This window comes from Leucoraja erinacea, chromosome 19 (genome assembly GCF_028641065.1).
Source record: "Leucoraja erinacea ecotype New England chromosome 19, Leri_hhj_1, whole genome shotgun sequence".
Lineage (NCBI taxonomy): Eukaryota > Metazoa > Chordata > Chondrichthyes > Rajiformes > Rajidae > Leucoraja > Leucoraja erinaceus.
In genome coordinates, this window is record NC_073395.1 from 1,071,514 (window position 1) to 1,091,944 (window position 20,431).

At 41.7% G+C, this 20,431-nt stretch overlaps 1 protein-coding gene and 1 long non-coding RNA gene across 7 annotated transcripts in view; both read right to left on the minus strand.

Moving 5' to 3' along the window:
- Positions 1-7,301: 7,301 nt before the first annotated feature.
- On the minus strand, positions 7,302-11,185 carry LOC129706059 (uncharacterized). The gene is made up of 2 exons (XR_008725002.1): positions 11,014-11,185; positions 7,302-8,290 (listed from the first exon to the last, which is right to left on the minus strand). It is a non-coding gene; the product is annotated as an uncharacterized LOC129706059 (long non-coding RNA).
- Positions 11,186-11,801: 616 nt separating this feature from the next.
- Positions 11,802-20,431, minus strand: part of LOC129706058 (coiled-coil domain-containing protein 91-like) — a 97,139-nt gene continuing 88,509 nt past the window's right edge. For all 6 annotated transcript variants that reach the window (XM_055650023.1, XM_055650026.1, XM_055650025.1 and 3 more), the window contains one exon: positions 11,802-12,179. In XM_055650023.1, coding sequence (XP_055505998.1) covers positions 12,057-12,179 — 123 coding nt within the window. In that variant the 3' untranslated portion in view covers positions 11,802-12,056. The remainder of the gene's footprint in view (positions 12,180-20,431) is intronic.

The window sequence follows — 20,431 nt, forward strand, 5'->3', positions numbered from 1 at the left end:
CCGGGCAGTACCCTAGATTATAGCAGGATAGATAGAGTGCTGGAGTAACTCAGCGGGTCAGGCAGCATCTGTGGAGAAAAAGGATAGGTGACCTTTCGGGTAGGGACCATTCTTCAGTCTGAAACGTCACCCATACCTTTTCTCCAGAATCTGCCTGACCCGCTGAGTTACTCCAGCATTTTGTGTCTATCTTTGGTATAAACCAGTATCTGGATCAGGACATTGAGAGAGGAAGTGATGTTACAGCTTTACAGTATTGGTGCAGTTCTGGTCGCCCCATTACAGGGAAGGTGTGGAGTCTGTGGAAAACATGCAGAGGTGGTTTACCAGAATGCTGTCTGTATTTGGGGTATTAGCTACAAGGAGAGGGTGGGCAGACTTCGATTGTTTTCTCTGGAACACGAGTTTGTGGGGAGACCATTGATAGGGTAGACAGCCAGAACATTTTATCCCGGATGGAAAATCAAACACTAGAGGGCACAGCTTTAAGGCCAGGCAGAAATGCTCATGGCATTGAAGACACGTCTGGATAGGCTCATAGATATGTAGGGAATGGAAGCATATGGATTGTGGATCAATGGGCCTGTTCTTTATACCATTGAACTAGGAATCTAAACAATTATTTAATGCTTCTGTCAAGGAACTGTTAAATGGTTCCAAAGGCAGACACGGAGTGGCAGAGCAGTGGTGAAGGACATCGACATTACCACCAGGCCTGGCCGTCCCCTGTAACTCCAACCCAATGCCGCCTCCAGGGCAACAGGCCTACAAGGCCAGGGTACGTCTCCATTCTTTTAAGAACTTCAAACGTGAAAGGCACCAGATGCCACCGGACATGTGGCAACTATGTCGTGCCACGGTGAAGTCTACTATTCTCACGTGGCACTTTTGTACTTATTTACCATTGCGCTTATGTATGGTATGGTTTTACTGAATTGTACGCAAAACTGTATCTAGCTACGTGACAATAAGGTACCATGAACCATTGAATTTGCCGTGATCCTCCAACAAATGTCTTCTCATTACATGTTTAATCAATGTTTTATTATTAATGCTTAATGTTTTATGTGTCATTCCAAAACTGTCATTGTATGTCATGTTGTCACTTGCGGGCGGAGCACCAAGGCAAATTCCTTGTATGTGAATACTTGGCCAATAAACGTATTAATTATTTAATTCATTCTCATTATAGATCATAATTTCCTTCAATCGTCGATCCGCAGAGAGGATGGAATCTCGTGCTTTTTCTTCACCTTACAAGGAAATGTTCTTTGGTGCCTTTCTCAGATAGAAACACGGTGGCCTCAGATAGACACACAAGCTCGGGGAGTCGGTCACACCTGTATTCTGTCGACAAATAGCAATGGAAGGAACACATTGCTGACACAAGTCCCATATTGTTGACCTCGCCCATTGCTGTCAAAAGCTGCAGATTTATATAAAATCATAATTGTCGTGGGGAACAATTGTAACGTTGATCACCATCAACGATAAGAGCAAAGTACAAGCAATTTACAGCCTTCAGAATTTGGAGATTGGGAGAGTTTTTAATATTTCCAATGTGTTGTTTTATGTAATATCGAGAACATAGTTAATTTTTCTTGGCTTGCAAGTAGTTTAAACAAATGAAGTACATGGGTAGATGAAGCCCATTTTTCTGAGATCATGATTTTTCTCCTGGCAGTTTTATATAATGCAATGGAAACTGAGACCATACCAGGAGTATTGATGAAAGACTAGGTGCATGCCAAAATGCAAATCAGGGACCTAACACTTGTTTTAGGCCACAACTTGAAACTCCTCACAAAATAGGCAGAGCACGTTATTTTCAGATCCACAAAATGGAAGGTTGTTGATGAAAAATACAATATTATTCTAATCTCTGTGTGTACTTAACATCACATCATGAGAGGTCCCTTCTGGTTCGACAATACATCAACCCACTGCAAGCCAGGACTCGCCCCTCTCCAGTTCAAACTCTCCCCAGGATATCTCACTTCCTTCCCTGTCCCTATCCACATCATCTCTCAGGACTACTTGAACCCGTCCAAATTCTTGCCTCGGGAACCCTCACTGGTGTTCACAGCTCACTCAACAGATGAGATCCAATTTCACAGCAATAACACTGACAGAACTCAGCACAAATCTCCGTTGCAATGTTTATTTCTGCTGGTTTTCATGTTTTTAAGTATTTAAGAGTCGCTTTTTGCACTGGGATCTACGGCAGCTACTGCCTGCGAAGCTATTTTGTCAAAAATATATCATCCCACGAGCACCATTTGCTAATCCATTTGAGAACCTTTCCACAAGGTGCTACTTTAATCTACCCTAATGTTACCTCTGAAGCAATACCTTTAACTTTTTAACGACCAGTTATTAATGTTGTATAAGGTAGACAAAAGTGTTGGAGAAACTCAGCGGGTGCAGCAGCATCTATGGAGCGAAGGAAATAGGCAACGTTTCGGGCCGAAACCCTTCCGGGTTTTGGCCCGAAACGTTACCTATTTCCTTCAGGGTTTCGGCCCGAAACGTTGCCTATTTCCTTCGCTCCATAGATGCTGCTGCACCCACTGAGTTTCTCCAGCATTTTTGTCTACCTTCGATTTTCCAGCATCCGCAGTTCCTTCTTAAACACATTAATGTTATATAATGTCTTACCTCTACTGCTATTCGATTGGTGTTTTCTCTGTTCATTCGTGCCCTTTGTTTCCTGCGTCATGGTTAATTGATTATTCAGATTGTCTTTTCAACACAGAGGACTCTCTGCTCAGTCCCCTGCTCAATTCTCAACAGCTCCAAGGGCATCTTTAAATTTGTCTGTGATGCCGATACCACCCTTGCAGCACAAATTTCAGCACAGAACCAATCTGTAAATACAAAACATGGGAAAGCAGGATTTAGTTACTATGCAACAAATAGCTGGAATAAACTTCCTGAAGATTTAAGACTTGCCTCAACTTTGACCACTTTTAAAACAAGACTGAAAACTTTTATGTTTACTTTAGCTTTCAGCCAAATCTTATCTACATTGCACTTTTAACTTTTGCACTTTTTATAATGCATTTTTAATTTTGCTTTTCTTTTCTTTTAGTTCTATTTTATTTCATTTTATTATTTCATTTTATTGTATGACATGTTTTTATGTGAAGCACTTTGAGTCTGCCTCATGTATGAAATGTGCTATATAAATAAAGTTGCCAAGAATGATGAGTCTGAGCACAGGAGAATGGCAATCTGATGGAATGGTGCCACAACCACACCCTTGTTCTCAATGTTAGCAAGACCACCCTCTCCCTCCAACTCAGGCCCTTGAGTCCTGGCGACATCCTCGTAAAAATCTTCTTTGAACTCTTTCCAGCTTGACGGCATCTCTCCTGTAGCAGGTGGACCAAAACTAAACCCAACACTGCAGATGCAGGCTCATGCGGTTTAGGTGTTACACAAAGCAACCAATACCAAAATGAAAAATAGAACCGAATACACAACAGCAGAAATGTTCTGTATGTCCGCTATCCTTTTCAATGGCCTTTCTGTGCCAATGCACGTGTAAATGCCTCATGAAATGGTCTATATACCTGAAACGTCACCTATCCACATTCCCCAGAGATGCTGCCTGACCCGCTGAGTTACTCCAGCACTCTGTGTGTTCTTTTTAATAAACCAGCATCTGTAGTTTCCGTGTCTCTATATCAATGCTTCTATTTAAAAGGGAACATAACAGAAAGGTTGACACAAAACGCTAGAGTAACTCAGCGGGCTAGGCAACATCTCTGGAGAGAAGAAATTAGTGACGTCTCTGGTCGAGACCCTTCTTCAGACTGATCAATCTAAAACGTCACCCATTCCTTCTCTCCAGAGATGCTGCCTGTCCCGCTGTGTTACTCCAGCATTTTGTGTCAACCTTTCTGTTTAAGCCAGCATGTGCAGTTCCTTCCTACCCATAGCAGAATGGTTGGCATTTTGAACAGGTCAGACATGCTAGTATTATCCAAGAGGCTAGTCAATGTTCCCCACCCTTTTCCCACAGGTCGACAAGATTTTCCTTTCAATTACTCATCCAAGCCTCAGTTGAAAGCCAAGACTGAACCCGTTACCACCATACATAATAAACGTTTTTACTCACATTATTTTCAGTTCTTTTGTCATTCTTCTGTCTTCCTTCACTTCTGGTTCGTGATCCTTGCACCAAAGTTAAAATTCTCTCCATTTACTCAGTCTGGACTCTTTAATTCTCTTTATGAGATTTCCTCTCAAACCTTTATGTTCCAAGAACAACCCAAGCTTCTTCAATCTATCCATGCACGTTGTTCATCATTCCACAGAAGCATTCCACTGAATTTAGTTTCATAGCTTCAGAAATCTTACCTCCCAAACTGGACAATACTCGAGCTGTGTTATATTAAGTTTCTTCATGCCTTTGTGAAGGAGATGAGGAAACACTTTTTCACACAGAGAGTTGTGAGTCCGTGGAATTCTCTGCCTCAAAGGGCGGTGGAGGCCGGTTCTCTGGATACTTTCAAGAGAGAGCTAGATAGGGCTTTTGTACTTTGTATTTCTGTTTAAAAATCACAAGCTGAGCATCTATTCATCCTGCTCCGACATCTTCAAAATTAGTTCACATTTTTCCTCAACCCTCCTTGCCGTATGGTTGTTAGTTAACTTGGCCTCTTATTGCTCTTCCTACGAGAATGGTCATTTTCACATTCTTCTGCATTTATTTTATTCTGTTATTTGTCTGTCATTCCACATCTAATTATGTAATTATGCAGACTAGGTAAATGGGGCCTTTACCCTAGAACCAGGTTATCGAGTCATATGTCCCGAAACGGAAAGTTTCAGGTTGGAAACAGGCACATCAGCCCACTGAGTCCATGCCGTACATCGATCACCCATTTACAGTTGTTCTGTGTTATTCCAATTACTCAGTCACCCCTGACACACCAGGGGCAATTTACAGAGGTCAATTAACATACAAGCCTGCACGTCTTTGGAGTGTGGGAGGAAACCGGAGTGCCCGAGGGAGAAGGTACAATCTCCATACAGACAGCACCCTTAGTCACAGTCGAACCCGGATCTCTGGCGCTGTAAGGCACCAACTCCACCGCTGTGCCACCCTGGGTAAACATAATAGAATTTGTGCTTTTCTGGAACTCTGATAAGAAAGACCATGATCAGGATAATCTGAGAGGGAACATTCCAAACGGAGAGGTTGTGCTGATTATGACAGATGAAGAAATTGACTGAACTAATGTCATTTGCACTCACAACAGTACCTCAATGCATTATTCTACCTGGAAGTTCAGCCGCATAACACCTGTAATGAGGCATGTCATCTGAAATTGAGGAACTCCAGACCTGGCAACAACCTGCACGTTGGAGGCAACTCTAGTAAACATCACGTCGGACATGCAGCAGGTTACTTCCAAGTTTTGGGCCTCAAATTCAAACGTGAGCTGAGCATTAATAAGAAGATTGAAGGTGGAGTAGTGAATGAAGAAACAGGAAGTTAGGTTTGTAGTTCCTAACATGATACAAGTATTTATTTTGGGATTTGTCACTCCAAATCAAATGTTCCCCTAACAGCAAACAATTCAGACTGCTGGAGTGCAGATGTTGACACAAGGGGAGAACCCTTTCACCAGCTCCATGTTCACATACTTGTCTAGGTCACGGCATGTTACTTTTCCACCTCATGCCTAGTGTCTGGTGGACCTTGGAACAGGAAGTTTAAATAACGTGAAGAATGAATAGTTTTCAATTGGTTTCTAAAAATAGTTGAGCACAGTGGGTGATGTTTGTCTTAAACCATGTGTGGCAAAGCTGAGCTTTGCTCTCACCTCTGCCTGCAGCCAGAGACACTTACTTGCCAGTCTTCTAGTTGCTTCAATTCTTAAATAAACACGCATGTCTTCCAGCTATCTCCTTGTACTAGAAAGCTGCACAAAACGAACAAAGCACATGCTACAAAACAAAGAAAGCAACACTGCAGTTAATTAGTCCATTTGATCGATGAACATCTTTAATTCTTGCCCAATCGGATTTTCTTTAGTCCATTTCTATTTTTAAAAAACAGGTAATATCATAAAACTCAGTAAACATCTGGAAATTGGTAAATTGTCATGTCAGTGGCACCAGAATAGATGAGTATTTGGAAGGGCGCACAGCATAACATACTCAATGTCGCCCATCAAAGAAGAACAATAATGCGTAGGAAGGAATTGCAGATGCTGGTTTACACAGAAGATAGACATAAAATGCTGGAGAAACTCTGCTGGACTGGTCCTGCTGAGTTACCCCAGCATTTTGTGTCTATTTTAAGAAAAAGAATGCAGTCTAAATTGAGTTCAATTCATAAGTAATGTTGCAATTTTTTCCGAAGGATATAACTTTAGTTTAGTTTAGAGATACAGCGCGGAAACAGGCCCTTCAGCCCACCGGGTCTGCACCGGCCAACGATTCCCGCACACTAACACTATCCTACACACACCAGGGACAATTTTTACATTTACACCAAGCCAAATAACCTACATACCTGTACGTCTTTGGAGTACTAAATACTAATGCACAGGTAATAGTGAAGTACATTGAATTAAACTGTTAATTAGGGTGGGGAAATGAAAGCTTTTTTAAAGAATCAATACCATATATCATCGCTTCAGAATTACATTTCAGCAAAATGATTTTCAAATCACCAGCATCTTTATGGAAGCCACAATATTGGGCAAGAACCTAATGGGAAAGTTCATCACTTCAGCACCAAACTGCCTGCCTTTGTGCCAGCAAGAAATGCAGGCGTCACTGAGGAAAAACTTCTTCACCCAGAGAGTTGTGAATCTGTGGAATTCTCTGCCACAGAAAGCAGTGGAGGCCGATTCACTGGATGTTTTCAAGAGAGTCAGATTTAGCTCTCAGGGCTAACGGAATCAAGGGATATGGGGAGAAAGCAGGAACGGGGTACTGATTGCAACATATAAGATTATTAAGGGTTTGGACACGCTAGAGGCAGGAAACACGTTCCCGATGTTGGGGGAGTCCAGAACCAGGGGCCTGAGTTTAGAACGGAGACGAGGAAACACTTTTTCTCACAGAGAGTTGTGAGTCTGTCGAATTTTCTGCCTCAGAGGGCAGTGGAGGCAGGTTCTCTGGATATTTTCAAGAGAGAGCTAGATAGGGCTCTTAAAAATAGTGGAGTCAGGGGATATGGGGAGAAGGCAGGAACGGGGTACTGATTAGGGATGATCAGCCATAATCACATTGAATGGTGATGCTGGCTCGAAGGGCCGAATGGCCTACTCCTGCACCTATATTTCTACATTTCAGCACCAGAAAATGACCAGTGCTCCAATGTTTGCATACCATCCTAGGATTGTAAACTGAACAATTCTCTAGGGCTAAATCTGGAGAATCTGCACCAAATGACCAAGGCGGCCAACAAATTCAATAGAAATAATTGAGGGAATTTATCGAATTAGTTGAGTTCAAGCATGTTTAAACTTTAAAGCTTTTAAGTGTTTTTCATTTTACCTTTTTATTTCAAGGTTTGACAGCAATCATATATTTCCAATTATTGTACGAATATCTTACATTCTAAACACATGGTAAACCTTTGATGACTTCAATGGAGGATTTGGAAGTGAGGAGACGAGATAAAAGAGATGGTACTGCATCTCTTGTAGGCGCAGAGCTAATGGATATTACAGAGAATAATATCATTGAATGTGAAGACTGTTGGGTGGAAGGTACGGACAAGAGTACATGGCTGTGTCTACTAATCCTATGATATATATACTTATTCTCTGAGTACGTTACCCAGTCGTGTCTCCAACTTAACCAATCTCTTCACGCAAATGAAGTACAGGTACCATTTGATTCACAGCCGTCACTATTGCAATCTAAGAAACACAGGAGCAAATAAATATTCACACATCGCCAACTTAAAACATAATGTAATGATCAAACAGTGCTGAGAAATTAATATTGACAAGGACAAGGTGCAAACTCCATCAAATTGTCAGATGCATCTTTTTATGTCAACCAAGTCAGAGGATGAGATCGTAGTTAGTGTCCAAGCTGAACGATGACACCTCCCATCAAGAAGCACACATTTAGTGCATTGGAGTGTCACTTCAGGTTTCAGGAGGTTTAACATGTTGAAGGATTTCTGCCTTATGTATGCCTTTCTATTAAAGGAATGCATTGCTCTCTGAGGTACCAGGATGGAAATTTGATCACCTTTGGTTTGTTGATCAATGTTTAATCGTATGTTCTTGTGGAGAATCCAAGGAAATCCCTACATTAAAACAATATATGAATATTATATAAATTATAGTCAAGACATACACAGCAGTACTTGATCTAGAGTTTACAATAAAATGCTCCTTTATGGATTTTTTTAAGGCAATAAAAGTGTCTTTACATCCTTTCAGTCAGAGGTCCTGAACTTCTGAAAGAGGAGGAAATCCCATTTCTGCCTTTATATAAATTCACTGAAGAGAGACTGCATTTGCTCTTTTAAAGGATCCGAATTTAATTTCCAACTTTCCTCTGACCTTTTCAACAGTTAACACCATTCTTCTCTGTAAATGATAACAGATTTGTTCTGTTTCTGTTAACTTACAAAATTCTTAAGGGGTTGGACAGGCTAGATTGGGTTGGCAGGAAGATTGTTCCCGATGTTGGGGAAGTCCAGGACAAGGGGTCACAGTTTAAGAATAAAGAGGAAATCCTTTAGGACCGAGATGAGAAAAACATTTTTCGCACAGAGAGAGGTGAATCTCTGGAATTCTCTGCCACAGAAGGTAGTTGAGGCCAGTTCAATGGCTATATTTAAGAGGGAGTTAGATGTGGCCAAAGGGATCAGGGGGTATGGAGAGAAGGCAGGTCAGGATACTGAGTTGGATGATCAGCCATGATCATATTGAATGGCGATGCAGGCTCGAAGGGCCGAATGGCCTACTCCTGCACCTATTTTCTATGTTCAAGTATTTAGCCTCAACTAAAGATTGTAAACAAGACCTAGTACCAAGCTCAACAGAGATCAATATTTGTCAACAGAGATCAAGCACCTGCCCGACATTAAACTTGTGGCTTTGTCAGGGGCAATTTTGCATTCAACTTCCAATCAAAACATAGACACGAGGAATTGCAGGTGCTGGAATCTTGAGTAAAACGCACAGTGCTGGAGTAACTCAGCGGGTCAGGCAGCATCACTACAGAACATGATTAACCAATGTTCCAGTTCTGGCCCCTTCTCAGACTTCCTCAGAGTCTGGAGGGCATGGACAGGTGACGTTTCAGATCGGGACTCATCTTCAGAGTCTAACAAAGGCTCACGATCCAAAGCATTCACCTATCCATGTTCTCCTGAGATGTTGCCTGACCCACCGAGTTGCTCCAACACTTTGTGTTTTACTCAAATCAAAACATATCAGGTTTGATTAATGCATGCTAAATGATAATTAATAGCACTTCATATTTTTTTGTTTGTGTTTATCAGCTTATATACCTGCATTTATCCTTTGCCCTTTACTCTCTTTTAAAAGAACAAAATACAAAATAACCTGTCACTCTTTGACAATATGTTTGAGGTTTGAAACGTTCTGGGCATTTTCCGTCAAGCCAGATGTCATTTGTTTTCTACCTCTGGTTGTTATCATTAATAAACCTCATGTTCTGGTCATCTGTTCAGCACTTGTTATGAATTAGGTTAGATTCTTAAACAACATTTCTTATGTTCTCCAGCCTAATACATTTCCTTCTGCCATACTTTATCACTCAGTTATGTAACTGAAGTGTCAACTTTTTTTCCTTTTTCCATGTGTTCGATATTCCTGAAGCATTGAAAGAATTTGTGATGAATGATATGCTGACAGGAGGTGTACAATTTGTTAGTATTTGAACCTGTAACCATGTTTTTGCAATACGGTGAGCCTTGTAAAGATGATCTAATCATCGTGTTTATCCCCGCTAGCCAAATTTACATGGAGGTTGAATGGGGTGGGAATAACAGGGGGTGGAGAACATCCAAGATGTCTACTCAATTGCCTTTTAACATTACTCAGCCTCCGCGATAGTGGGACAACATAGAACTAGGGTGAACGGGTGTTCGATGGTCAGTGTAAAAACTTGCTGGAAGGACTGAGTGTCCCTCGGTTGTAACTGTTGCTGCAAGCTGGGCCAGCAAGAATTTAGCTGTTAAATTCTTCTTAACCTTGAATTTTATAAGCAAAGAATTGTGAACAACTTGTGAAATATAACATTAATCTGAACAAAACTTTATAGGAACGACCACGAGACAAAGGTGAGTAAGGTGGTGCAAATATTTTAGCTCTACCGTGTACCGTTTTGGCCAAGGTCCCAGAGCACATACACGCGCATAGATAGAAACAAGACAAGACTTTTAGTAATATACTAGACCAAGTGGGACCCGTTGGGTCCTTGTCACACGGAAGGGCTGGTCCCCCAACACAACCTGTTCCCCAACGCAATATTCCACCACTCACCCATTCCCCCATATTCCAGCACTCACCCAAGTAATAGATAGATACTCGACCAAGTGGGACCCGTTGGGTCCTTGTCACACGGAAGGGCTGGTCCCAAAAGCAATATTCCACCACTCACCCATAGCCCCCAACTGCGCAGGCACAGCTAATGGGTTCCCGTTGTGATGCCAGAGATCCCCGTTTGTGTCTATGTTATGGCAACCCTCCCCAACTCCCTCTTCCTACCCCTATCCTCCTCCATTCCCCCTCATCCCCAGCACTCCCACCCCCTCCCTCACAACTCCCTCCCTCTCCCCTACCTACCCCTTGGCGTTATTGTGAGGTGGAACGCTGCTGTGGTTTTTTTAAAAGGGAGGTTTTTTAAAAATGTAAATGAGATCCTGTTGTGATCTCATTGCGGGTTGGAACACCGCTGAAGGGTAGTTTATGTAAATGAGATCACATTGTGACATCATATGATGTCAAATTTGATTTTGTAAAGTTTAAAATGTGAATAACTTGTAAAATATACCATCAATGTGAACGTAACTTGCAACAGTACACCACAGGGCAATGGTGAGTAAGGTGGGCCAGGATTTGTAGCGCTATCATGTGCCGCTTTGGCGTAATTTCAGGATCACACTCCTCACAGACAGACATAGAAACAAACAAGATGAGAGTTTTAGTAATATAGATAGATAGATATAGATATATAGATTCCCTGTGTCCCTTCTAATGACTGATAAGCACGAGTGAAAAAAATTCTCATCTCAGACCTATATAGCTAATACCTTAATTTCAAATTATGATTCACAATTCGAGATACTCCAGGCGAAATAGCATTTCAATTAGGGAAGCATTTCAATTTGATCATTCCTCGTTATCCCAAGTTCTCGTTAAATATTTCATTTAAAATAATTTATATGCTGCTGTGATAAGCTCATTCAGAACTCAACAATTCTAACTACGTTTTTCGATGTGCACAAGCATATGGTAAACTTCTTAGTAGCAAAGAAATAAGGTGAGGCACGAGCCCATAAAGCTTAGTGTTATTTCTCAGCAGATAATACAAAATTAAGAAATCCTTATTCTTCTCATGGAAGATGCACAAGATTGTTTCAAACTGGTTTAAAGTTCCCATTATCCAAAACCCTTCTGTTGTGGCAAGTGACAACCATAATTATGAAATATATACCTGGAGTTTGAGGAAAGCAATTCCAGTATCATACAGGTATTTATGTCCCATATTACAATACTTAGAAAGCTAACGCATAATGGTATGTGAACATAACTGTGCCTTCGTGCAAATTAATGTTCATGTTTAATGTTACTTCCTTTATTAAGCCAGTTTAATAATCTTGTGCCAATAATGTTCATAATTATTTTTGTACAATTATAAGAGTATCTTGTTTGAAGGCCTGCAAGTAATATACACAGAATGCACACATTCTAAACTAAGATGCACAACAGGAATGAATGGCATTTCCAAACACACAGAAACCATAACCGGTGGTGTCAGGATTATTGTGTTATTGTGTTTGTTTTTCTTGCTTCATCTGTTTAATCATCTTGAAGTTATTCAGTGTCTTGTTTTACAGCTGATGGCATATCTTCCAAAAGTGCAGACAACTGCTTCTGTGCGCATGATAGAAACAGCCCCAAACTGGTCAGGTTACGCTGTTGAGCCACTTGGTCAATCTGCAGGAGAAGAATATTCACAATGAACTACTGCAGCAAAGCACAACACCAACCAAATGTTAAACACATGTATGAAAACAGAGCACAACGGGATGCCACCAGCAAGTTAAACCATCAATACAAAGTAACGTACAGCATTCTGGTGCAACAGAAAACCACTCAAAAGCTTGGGAGGATTTGCAAAAAGCCAGGATTATTAAGTAACAAAAGATAGACACAAAAAGCTGGAGTAACTCAGCGGACAGGCAGCATCTCTGGAGAGAAGGAATAATAATAATAATAATAATAATGGATGGGATTTATATAGCGCCTTTCTAGATACTCAAGGCGCTTTACATCACATTATTCATTCATTCCTCAGTCACACTCGGTGGTGGTGAGCTACTTCTGTAGCCACAGCTGCCCTGGGGCAGACTGACAGAAGCGTGGCTGCTAATCTGTGCCTACGGCCCCTCCGACCACCACCAATCACTCACACACATTCACACGGAATGGGTGGCGTTTTGGGTCGAGACCCTTCTTCAAACCGGTTAGGGATAAGGGAATCGAGAGTTATAGACGGTGATGTGTGGAGATAAAAAACAATGAATGGAAGATATGCAAAAAAGTAATGATGATAAAAGAAACATTCAAACCACTGGGCTGTAAGTTGCCAAGTGAAATACGAGATACTGTTCCTGTAATTTGCGTTTATACCAAGCCAATTAGTCTATAAATTATGTCTTTGGAGTGTGAGAGGAAACTGAAGATCCTGGGGAAAACTAACGGGAAGAATGTACAAACTCCGTACAGACAGCACCCATAGTCAAGATGGAACCCGGGTCTCTGGTGCCGCAAGGCAGCAACTCTACCGCTGCGCCACCGTGTCGCCACTATTTAACGGTGATGAGGAGAATTGAGTGAAATCTTTCAAAACTTACTGCAAATAATTGCAAATCCGAAACAAATCACAATTAACCAAAACTGCTGTTTAAAAGCACAATATTCTTTAGATTTTGCAATACAAGAACAATCCCAAAGCAACATTATCAGTCACATGATGCATAACTTTGCTTCTGTATTGTTCTGCTTTAAATAGCAGTTTTGGATAATCATGATCAGCGTCATAATCCATTGTGTTATAATATTACAACTCAACCACATGATTGTCAGGGGAGATTAAACTGTTGGTCATGCAGATGAATGCACAATGGCATGCATGTTGCATGATAAATTGACTTTAGCTATAACATTCCCCAGTCTTCAGCACCTGACTGTTCTTATAAACATGTAATACACAAATACCTATTGCACAATATCTTAGTGTAAGTTCCTTCATAAAAATTGGCTTCCAATTACTTTTCTTTGCTCTTTGGATTGGGTACCATTACATAGGTACTGGTCGACTTCCAAAGTCTTGGTGAGGGAAGTTGTGAATTCTGGCCCAATGCTTTAACAGGCTATTAGGTTTCAGCAACCACTGGCCAGCTACAATCCTTCGAATAAGCATTCACATTTACCACCATTAGAAGACAGCAGATTGAACAAAGAGCAAGGAACCTTTCACACTTTCTCTTCTCTAATGTTAGGAGAAACAGAATAGATAGCACTACAATTCACCATCGCTCTGGCTGAAATCAATTATGGCCACATCTGAATGCGTCCAGGTTGTTGAAACTCAACCGCTCACTGGGAAACGATTTCCAGAAGACTGGAACCTGGCAAACTATTGAATTTTAAACTATTTTTTAAAACTAAACAATCAACGCAAGAACTGAAATATAGATTATCTACGAGAAACAATTTTTGGAATTCCCAAGATAGACACAAAATGCTGGAGTAGGAGGATGTTGCAAAATTCTCGTCAGAGAGAGGAGAAAAACTTCTTCAAAGTAAACATACCTTGAGGAGTTTTCGCAGTGGAGCAGACAAAATGTGTAGGAAGGAATTACAGATGCTAGTTTACACCAAAGATGGACACAAAATGCTGGAGTAACTCAATTGGACAGACAGCATATCAGGATAGCAGGAATGCGTAAATCCCAAATTGTGTTATCAGTGTCACAATTCAAAGGCCAATCATTTAACAACAGCCCACATTCAAAAAGGCAAATCTTTGTCTGATCAAAGGGTTAAGACTTTCAATTTAATTGACTCAAAAGATTGTTAAAACTGCTATTCCATTGTGTATGGATGATCAAGGGCACTTTTGGAATCACATGAATCACTTCACAAAGTTATTGAGGTTTTAGGGATGGCAACCTTACACAAAAACTTGCCCTATAAAACTTGAGCATTTTATGAACCAAATAGATCAAACCAGCGAAGGGTTGTGTTGTACTTGAGAGCCGAACACCTGCATCGTCCGCAGGTGTACAATACAAGGAAAACTTAAGAGTTTGGAATAGCTGCAGTCAGTTTAATAAGAAAATTAATATTAATTGCCTTTATTGTCTGAGACATTGTGGGGTATGTGCCATTTTAGCTGTGAAGAGATAAAACATTTAACAGAAGTATATTTACTGGCTGGAGAACTGAAACTTAAATCCATAGAACCTCAAACTGGCATCTTGGATTAGTGATGCCTCTTTACATTTACCCTTTAATTAAAATAGTATCATGCGGCTTTTGTAGGAAGATAAAATTGGGCTAATTATCCGGTTGACAAGAAGTTCAAATCCAACATGCTTACACAAGTAATAATGGCACATGAAAAGTCTGGCACTTCGAAATAAATTTAAAAAGTAATGGTAGAATATGAATCTCAAATATCGTTATAGCAGTTGGACAACAGAGCTTGCCAGGTTGCTATGTGGGCCTGCAGCAAATGCAGGCTGTCAGACTTTTCTAATTTCACTATAGTCACTTTATGTGGTATTTGTGGATAGTTTTCCAGTGCCCGAAACAGTTATTCATTTTCACTGGATGACTTCATTTTTTCCTACAAGCATTTAGGGGTTTTTTTTATCCCTTGTCCCTGCAGACTTCTAGAATTTCTAAAAGACTCCTCAGGATTGACACACAGTGCTTTTTTTTTTGGAGGATTTGCCTTTCAACAGGTACAGCTGTGCCGAGTTCAGCACTGCACTCTTTCTCTACCTCCCCACAAAGTGTACAAACTCCACACTTCCCCACTACAATCGGTACAGTAATTGGGATGGTGAATTGGTTTAGGTTTATTATTGTCATGTGTACTGAGGTATGGTGAAAGGCTTGGTTTTGCAGGCTAATCAATCAGATAATACCATAGAAAAACACAATCAAGTCAAGTACAATAGATCGGGCCAAGGAGAATACAGAGTTCTCAACATTGTAGCACATCAGTTTCATACACAATGTCCATAATGGGGTAGAGGTGAATTGGACGGTCCCCTAGTTTATGGAAGGACAGTTCAGAAACGTGACAACAGAGGGGGAATTGTTTCTGCGTCTGGTAGTGCGTGCTTTCAAGCTTCTGTAAATTCTGCTGGACGGGAGGAGGAGAAAGAACGACCGGAGTGGGACAAGTCTTTGATTCTGTTGGCTTCTTTTCTGAGTAGATGGAGTCGATGGTGGAGAATCTGGACTGTGTGATGGACTGGGCTGCACCTAGAACTCTATGCAATTTCTTGATATCTTGGACAGAAATGTTCCCAAACCAAGGTTTGAGGTAGGTCTGAGCCCTACTTCATCGCTACATAGCAGAACTGAATGAGAAAGAGTCGGAAACAGGGTATTCACCGTTGAATGAGAGATACTATTGATTATGTTTGTTTCTCAGTAATGAAGTGACAATAACTGTCAATGGTTAAACTCTGCTTTTGGAGACCTGAAATGCTACCTTTATTTTTCTTGTACTGAATGCTGTCTGGTCTGGCAAATATTTCCAGCATTCCTCCTTTTATTTCAGATTTCCAACATCTGCAGTTATTTGATTTTTGAGGAAACCACCTGCTGGGTTTACCCAGCCAAAGAAAAGGGGAAATTAGTCATCAATGTAACATGAATCCCTTCTCTCCAGAGATGCTGCCAAACCCACTGAGTTACTCCAGCATTTTGTGTCTATCTTTTGAAAGAGCACAATAATCTGTTTAAGCTCAATGGTGGAGAAACTCTTAGAAACAATATCCAAGGCCCGGATTAACATTAATTTGCACAATTGTTGATGAAGGTAAACCAGCATGGATTTGCTGAAGGTAAATTATGACATGATAGACTTTTGTTTTGTATGAAGAGTTAGATGGCGAGAGAAATAGAGCTGACTTTGTCAAAGGAAGTAGAGGCAGGTACTATAGACATTCGGACAGGTACATGGATAGGAAAGATGTATAGCGATCTGGGCCAAACGTGGGGAAATAGGACTAGCTTAGATGTAGCACCTTATGGCATGGATAAGTTGGGCTGTTTTCATGCTGGATTGACCCGATGACACTTAATAGATTTTGAAAAGGCATTTGACGAAATGCGGCATAATAGGCTTGTAATGAAGATTGAAGGCTCCGGGGCAGTAGCAACATGGAGAGAAAATTCAGTTCAGTCAGTTCAGTGTCAGTTCAGTTTAATGTCACGTGTACCGAGCTACAGTGAAAAGCTTTTGTTGCGTGCTAATCAGTCAGCAGAAAGACAATACATGATTACAATCAATGCAATAGATACATGATAAGGGAATAATGTTTAGTGCAAGGTAATGTCTGATCAAGGATAGTCCGAGGGTCATCAAAGAGGTAGATAATGGTAGGAAGAATCATCCTACCACTGCTCTCTGATTGTGGTAGGATGATTTAGTTGCCTGATAACAGCTGGGAAGAAACTGTCACTGAATCTGGAGGTGTATGTTTTCACACTTCTATACCTTTTGCTTGATGGGAGAGGGGAGAAGAGGGAGTGGCCAGGGTGTGACTCATCTTTGATTATGCTGCTGGCCTTGCCGAGGCAGCGTGAGGTATAAATGGAGTCAATGGACGGGAGGTTGGTTTGTGTGATGGCCTGCCTGGCCTGGCCTACACAATGGCCTTTCTTGCGGTCTACACACCATTCCTGCTGCAGTTTTTTATGCGGGAAGTCTTGAGTATGTTCTACATGCCTTAGCTGTTTTTCCAATCATCTTTCAAGAGTCAAGAGTCAAGAGTCAAGCTTTGTGGAGGTCCAAACGAAATGCCGTTTCTGCAGCCATACATTGGCAAATAGACCCAGAGTAGTAATTACAATTTTACATTGTCACATTTGATGGAGGGAAGTGTCTCTCCACTGTAATGTCAGAGTCTAAAGTCAAAGCCCCCGGCTGGCCGATTAGCCCGCGGCCATGAAGCCACGCCGGGTGGTGCGAGGTTGGGTGTTTCCCCCGGTGTGCGCTCGTAATCCCGCAGCTTTCCTAGCACGCGCGGGGCAATGGTGTTAGGCATGACAGCTCTTCGACCCAATTTCCAAAATTCACCAGATGTTACAAAATGATCTCTCTCCAATTGCGGGCTACCGGCGCCGCTGATAACGCAGCAGGAACTCCGCAGATTCCGACTCAAGAGGCTCCGCACAGCCTGGTGGAATCCGACCAAGCAGCCCCCGATTACGTGTCAAGGTCAGCAGCAGCAGAAAACCAGCCCCGCGACGGCGACGGTGAGTAGCACCTGAGTCCCCGGCTTCCTCCTGTTGGAGGCCGCGTTGCGGCCTCAGACAATGAAACCCCGACGAAAAGGATGGGCAATAATAAAAACGCGGACAGGCTGCAGAGGCCGCTGCTGGCCAGAGCCGCGCCGCCTACCGGACCTACACCTTGGGTACACATGACACAATTTCCAAATCTGCAATCTCTGACAGACTTCCAAAAGAAGCAGAAGAACACAGAGATCTGAGGTTAAATATGCCAAAATAATTCAATATCTAAAAAAAAACTGAGAATCCTCGGAAGGCTTTGGCAGCACAGACAGAGTACAAAAACACAGAAATCATGATGAACTTTTATAAAATAACTGGAGTATTGTGCCCAGACTGCATCCACAACAGACACAAAGGGGTTGGGAAAAGAACAAACAAGTTCGAGTAATAATCGTGATACAGGGTCTCAATCCGAGATGTCAACAATTCTTTCTTTGCCACAGAAGGCTGTGGAGGCCAAGTCAGCAGATTCTTGATTAGTACGGGTGTCAGGGGTTATGGGGAGAAGGCAGGAGAATGGGGTTAGGAGGGATAGATCAGCCATGATTGAATGGCGGAGTAGACTTGATGGGCCAAATGGCCTAATTCTACTCCTATCACTTATGACCTTCCACAGACCCACTGGGTTTCTCCAGCAGTTTGTTTCTTGCTCCAGAATCCAGCATCTGCAGCCTCTAAGCAATGAAGCTACCTGGATAGACTGGTCATGTATGGTATATGATTTGCCTGGAGAGTACACAAAAAAGTTTTCCACTGTATCTTGGTATACGTGACAATGATAAACCAACATCAATACCAATAAATCCACTTTGACCCATTTTTTTCTTTAATTGAGAAGACTCACTTCATCTTTTTGCAATCAATTGAAGGTGTTCTCCCTTGAACAGGTGACGTGGGGTCCCGAGGAGGTAATTAAATACTTGGGGAGTCCAGAGTTAGTGGAGAGAAAGTGTTTCCAGTGGCAGAAGAAGTTGATGAACCAAAGATAGGCAAGCAAACCAAATGTGACATGAAGGCAAACTATTTTTATTCAACAAGTGGTTGGAGTAGGTATTAGGCTGTTGGAAGGAGTATTTTAAGCAGGTTCAATGGCAGCATTCAAAAAGGATTTGAAAAGGAAAATACATGCAGGGCTATGGGGAGAGGATGAGGAGGCGGTATTAAACTATAGAACAGCACGGCACAGGAACAGGCCCTTCGGCCCACAATGTCTGTGCCAGCATGACAGGACTCTTCCAACATAAAGCCTGCACAGACTCAAATTACCTCCTGTATTGAAATCGATTTGATTGATTGAAAGATACAGCATGAAAATAGACCCTTTGGCCCATCGAGTCCATGCTGACCATCGATCACCTGTTCACACCAGTTCTATGTATTCCCACTTTCGCATCCACTCCCTACATACAAGGGGAAGTTTACAGAGGCCAATTAACCTGCAAAGCCCACACGTCTTACATGAAAGATACGACACAAAAAGCTGGAGTAGCTCAGCGGGACAGGCAGCATCTCCGGAGAGAAGGAATGGGTGATATTTCGGGTTGAGACCCTTCTTCGGACTAGTTAGGGATAAGATAAACGAGAGATAAAGAACAATGAATGAAAGATATGCAAAAAAGTAACTATGATAACGGAAACAGGATGTGGGTGGAAATCGGAGCACCTGGAGGAAACTCACAAAGAAACAGGGAGAACGTGCATACTCCACACAGAAAGCACCCGAGGTCAGGATCGAACCAGGACCTCTGGCGCTGTGGGGCAGTGGCTCTACCAGCTCGACCACAATGCTGCCATAATAATTCTGTAATTTCTTGTAATAGAGTTTTGCAAGTAATAGGGTTTATCTATGCTAATCCACTGTGCTATAGTGTTCAAAAATTGATGATGCATCAGGGGGAGGAGAAAGAGGGTTAAAGAGTAAGGTGACTGCTAACATGATTGTTTTGCAATAGATTCATGTATAATTTCTTATATGGATTAAATTTAGATTAACAAAGAACAAATCAGTACATTCTGAAGAAGGGTCTCGACCGAAACATTACCCATTCCTTCTCTACAGAGATGCTGCCTGGCCCGCTGAGTTACTCCAGCTTTTTGTGTCTATCTTCGGTTTAAACCAGCATCCTGGACAATGCTCGTTAGAGCCATGATGGAAAGTCAAATGAAAGTGTTATTATATACTCACATCGTGAACTGAACGGCTATTACATGAACTGCAGAGGAAGTTTTATGTTGCCATGCATCTGAAAGGTGAAGCAACGGATTGGACTGCAGGCTCCTGCAGCTCGAGTGCAAGTGCCATTTCAGCTGCTTGTGATTTTTTTACTGTAAGATTTAAAAACGTTTTATTAGTCTGCTGTTTTCCTGGACCCAGGCGTGGTGGCACAGCATGGATCTGTTCATGATTGGTACATTCTCTTCCCCTGCTTCCAGAACTCATTACAGGTGTTCAAAGGGTGGCTCTTATAGTTTTGTCATGAGTTTCTTTTCCTCTAACTTTGCTAGTTATTTTAATCCCGAGAAAAATAAACATTGAGGTGTGAAAGGGTGGCTGACTAATTGAGCCCTGCCTGCTTTATTGTTTATTTTGTACGACTTATGCATACAGAGACCCTCAGCTTTCCAGCCCAGAACCACCCATA